Here is a 5,000-nt window from a genome sequence, read left to right as displayed (position 1 = left end):
GTCAGGTCATGTGACGTCAGGTCATGTGATGTCAGGTCATGTGATGTCAGGTCATGTGACGTCATGTGACTTAGGTCATGTGATGTCAGGTCATGTGATGTCAGGTCATGTGACGTCAGGTCATGTGACGTCAGGTCATGTGATGTCAGGTCATGTGACGTCATGTGACTTAGGTCATGTGATGTCAGGTCATGTGATGTCAGGTCATGTGACGTCATGTGACTTAGGTCATGTGATGTCAGGTCATGTGACGTCAGGTCATGTGATGTCAGGTCATGTGACGTCATGTGACGTCAGGTCATGTGACGTCAGGTCATGTGATGTCAGGTCATGTGACGTCATGTGACTTAGGTCATGTGATGTCAGGTCATGTGACGTCAGGTCATGTGATGTCAGGTCATGTGACGTCAGGTCATGTGATGTCAGGTCATGTGACGTCAGGTCATGTGACGTCAGGTCATGTGACGTCAGGTCATGTGATGTCAGGTCATGTGATGTCAGGTCATGTGACGTCAGGTCATGTGACGTCAGGTCATGTGACGTCAGGTCATGTGACGTCAGGTCATGTGACGTCAGGTCATGTGATGTCAGGTCATGTGATGTCAGGTCATGTGACGTCAGGTCATGTGATGTCAGGTCATGTGACGTCAGGTCATGTGACGTCAGGTCATGTGACGTCAGGTCATGTGATGTCAGGTCATGTGACGTCAGGTCATGTGACGTCAGGTCATGTGATATCAGGTCATGTGACGTCAGGTCATGTGACGTCAGGTCATGTGACGTCAGGTCATGTGATGTCAGGTCATGTGACGTCATGTGACTTAGGTCATGTGACGTCATGTGACGTCAGGTCATGTGACGTCAGGTCATGTGACGTCAGGTCATGTGACGTCAGGTCATGTGACGTCAGGTCATGTGATGTCAGGTCATGTGACGTCAGGTCATGTGACGTCAGGTCATGAGACGTCAGGTCATGTGACGTCAGGTCATGTGACGTCAGGTCATGTGATGTCAGGTCATGTGACGTCAGGTCATGTGATGTCAGGTCATGTGATGTCAGTTCATGTGATGTCAGGTCATGTGACGTCATGTGACTTAGGTCATGTGATGTCAGGTCATGTGATGTCAGGTCATGTGATGTCAGGTCATGTGATGTCAGGTCATGTGACGTCATGTGACTTAGGTCATGTGACGTCAGGTCATGTGATGTCAGGTCATGTGACGTCAGGTCATGTGATATCAGGTCATGTGATGTCAGGTCATGTGACGTCAGGTCATGTGACATCATGTGACTTAGGTCATGTGATGTCAGGTCATGTGACGTCAGGTCATGTGATGTCAGGTCATGTGATGTCAGGTGATGTGATGTCATGTGACGTCAGGTCATGTGACGTCAGGTCATGTGACGTCGGGTCATGTGATGTCGGGTCATGTGACGTCGGGTCATGTGATGTCGGGTCATGTGATGTCGGGTCATGTGACGTCGGGTCATGTGACGTCGGGTCATGTGACGTCGGGTCATGTGACGTCGGGTCATGTGACGTCGGGTCATGTGATGTCGGGTCATGTGACTTCAGGTCATGTGACGTCATGTGACTTAGGTCATGTGACGTCGGGTCATGTGACGTCGGGTCATATGACGTCGGGTCATGTGACGTCGGGTCATATGACGTCAGGTCATGTGACGTCATGTGACTTAGGTCATGTGACGTCAGGTCATGTGACGTCAGGTCATGTGATGTCAGGTCATGTGACGTCAGGTCATGTGACGTCAGGTCATGTGATATCAGGTCATGTGATGTCAGGTCATGTGACGTCATGTGACGTCAGGTCATGTGACGTCAGGTCATGTGACGTCAGGTCATGTGATGTCAGGTCATGTGACGTCATGTGACGTCAGGTCATGTGATGTCAGGTCATGTGACGTCATGTGACTTAGGTCATGTGACGTCAGGTCATGTGATGTCAGGTCATGTGACGTCAGGTCATGTGATGTCAGGTCATATGATGTCAGGTCATGTGACGTCATGTGACTTAGGTCATGTGATGTCAGGTCATGTGACGTCAGGTCATGTGACATCATGTGACTTAGGTCATGTGACGTCAGGTCATGTGATGTTAGGTCATGTGACGTCAGGTCATGTGATGTCAGGTCATGTGATGTCAGGTCATGTGACGTCAGGTCATGTGACGTCAGGTCATGTGACGTCAGGTCATGTGACGTCATGTGACGTCATGTGACTTAGGTCATGTGACATCATGTGACTTAGGTCATGTGATGTCAGGTCATGTGACGTCAGGTCATGTGACGTCAGGTCATGTGATGTCGGGTCATGTGACGTCGGGTCATGTGATGTCGGGTCATGTGATGTCGGGTCATGTGACGTCGGGTCATGTGACGTCGGGTCATGTGACGTCGGGTCATGTGATGTCGGGTCATGTGATGTCGGGTCATGTGACGTCGGGTCATGTGATGTCGGGTCATGTGACTTCAGGTCATGTGACGTCATGTGACTTCAGGTCATGTGACGTCATGTGACTTAGGTCATGTGACGTCGGGTCATGTGACGTCGGGTCATATGACGTCGGGTCATGTGACGTCGGGTCATATGACGTCAGGTCATGTGACTTCAGTTCATGTGACGTCAGGTCATATGACGTCAGGTCATGTGACGTCAGGTCATGTGACGTCAGGTCATGTGATGTCGGGTCATGTGACATCGGGTCATGTGATGTCGGGTCATGTGACTTCAGGTCATGTGACGTCAGGTCATGTGACGTCAGGTCATGTGACGTCAGGTCATGTGACGTCAGGTCATGTGACTTCAGGTCATGTGACTTCATGTGAAACTGTTATTTCCTTCTAGAATCAAGCGTTGAACTCTCTGCTGCCCTCTGCAGGTGGACAGCGACACCGTGTGGAACGAGATGCACTCGTCGGCGGCGGTGAGGATGGCGGTGGGGTCGGTCATCGAGCTGGCGTTCAGGGTCGCGGCGGGCGAGCTGAAGGTAACACACTCTGACGCACACATGAGCACAAACAGCAACGCATGTGTTTTTCAAGAACGGATTCGCCATCGTTCGTCCGCCGGGTCACCACGCCGAAGAGTCCACCGCCATGTGAGTCCTCGTGTGTTGTTGTCGTACATTTGTTCAGTTGTGTAACGGAAACACTTGGTCTTCAGGGGCTTTTGCTTCTTCAACTCTGTGGCCATCACTGCCAAACTGCTGCAGCAGAAACTGGGCGTCGGGAAGATCCTGATCGTAGACTGGGTTAGTACTGATGTTATGATGCTATGATGCTATGATGCTATGATGCTATGATGCTATGATGCTATGATGTTATGATGTTATGATGCTATGATGTTATGATGCTATGATGCTATGATGCTATGATGTTATGATGATATGATGTTATGATGCTATGATGCTATGATGCTATGATGTTATGATGCTATGATGCTATGATGCTATGATGTTATGATGCTATGATGCTATGATGCTATGATGTTATGATGCTATGATGCTATGATGCTATGATGCTATGATGTTATGATGCTATGATGCTATGATGCTATGATGCTATGATGCTATGATGCTATGATGTTATGATGCTATGATGCTATGATGCTATGATGCTATGATGTTATGATGCTATGATGCTATGATGCTATGATGTTATGATGCTATGATGCTATGATGCTATGATGTTATGATGCTATGATGCTATGATGCTATGATGTTATGATGCTATGATGCTATGATGTTATGATGTTATGATGCTATGATGCTATGATGCTATGATGTTATGATGTTATGATGTTATGATGTTATGATGTTATGATGCTATGATGTTATGATGCTATGATGCTATGATGCTATGATGTTATGATGTTATGATGTTACGCTGCTATGATGTTATGATGCTATGATGCTATGATGCTATGATGTTATGATGCTATGATGTTATGATGCTATGATGTTATGATGCTATGATGTTAGAAGATGATGATGATGAGGAGGAAGATGATGATGATGAAGATGATGAGGATGAAGATGATGATGATAATGAAGATGAAGATGATGAAGATGATGATTATAAAGATGATGAAGATGAGGATAAGGATGATGATGAAGATGAGGATAAGGATGATGATGAAGATAAAGATGATGAAGATGAAGATGGTGAAGATGAGGATAAAGATGAAGATGAAGATGAGGAAGATGATAAAGAAGATGATGAAGATGATAAAGAAGATGATGAAGATGATGATGATGATGAGGATGAAGATGATGATGATAAAGATGATGATGATGAGGATGAAGATGATGATGATAAAGAGGATGATGATGAAGATGATGATGATAAAGATGATGATGATGAGGATGAAGATGATGATGATAAAGAGGATGATGATGAAGAGGATGATGATGATAAAGATGATGATGATGAAGATGAAGATGATGATGATGATTATAAAGATGATGATGCAGATGAGGATAAAGATGATGATGAAGATGAGGATAAAGATGATAATGAAGATAAAGATGATGAAGATGAGGATAAAGATGATGAAGATGAGGATAAAGATGGTGAAGATGAGGATAAAGATGATGATGATGATGATAAAGAAGATGATGAAGATGATAAAGAAGATGATGAAGATAAAGATGATGAAGATGAGGATAAAGATGATGAAGATGAAGATAAAGATGAAGATGATAAAGAAGATGATGATGATAAAGAAGATAAATAAGATGATGAAGATAATGATGATAAAGAAGATGATGAAGATGAAGATGACGATGAAGATGATAAAGAAGATGATGAAGATAAAGATGATGAAGATGATGAAGATGAAGATAAAGATGATGAAGATGATAAAGAAGATGATGATGATAAAGAAGATAAATAAGATGATGAAGATGATGATGATGATCAAGAAGATGATGAAGATGATGATGATGAAGATAAAGAAGATAAAGAAGATAAAGAAGAT

At 44.6% G+C, this 5,000-nt stretch overlaps 1 protein-coding gene across 3 annotated transcripts in view; it reads left to right on the top strand.

Annotated features, from left to right (window-relative positions):
- The window catches only part of hdac5 (histone deacetylase 5), a 51,437-nt gene that overhangs the window by 40,834 nt on the left and 5,603 nt on the right, over nucleotides 1-5,000 (top strand). For all 3 annotated transcript variants that reach the window (XM_087809490.1, XM_087809488.1, XM_087809487.1), the window contains exons 18-20: nucleotides 2,902-3,009; nucleotides 3,065-3,120; nucleotides 3,186-3,273. In XM_087809490.1, the coding sequence (XP_087665616.1) occupies nucleotides 2,902-3,009; nucleotides 3,065-3,120; nucleotides 3,186-3,273 (252 nt within the window). The remainder of the gene's footprint in view (nucleotides 1-2,901; nucleotides 3,010-3,064; nucleotides 3,121-3,185; nucleotides 3,274-5,000) is intronic.

The sequence above is a fragment of the Callionymus lyra genome, chromosome 15 (genome assembly GCF_982586985.1).
Source record: "Callionymus lyra chromosome 15, fCalLyr1.hap1.1, whole genome shotgun sequence".
Classification (NCBI taxonomy): Eukaryota; Metazoa; Chordata; class Actinopteri; order Syngnathiformes; family Callionymidae; genus Callionymus; species Callionymus lyra.
This window is presented reverse-complemented; position numbering and strand designations above follow the sequence as displayed.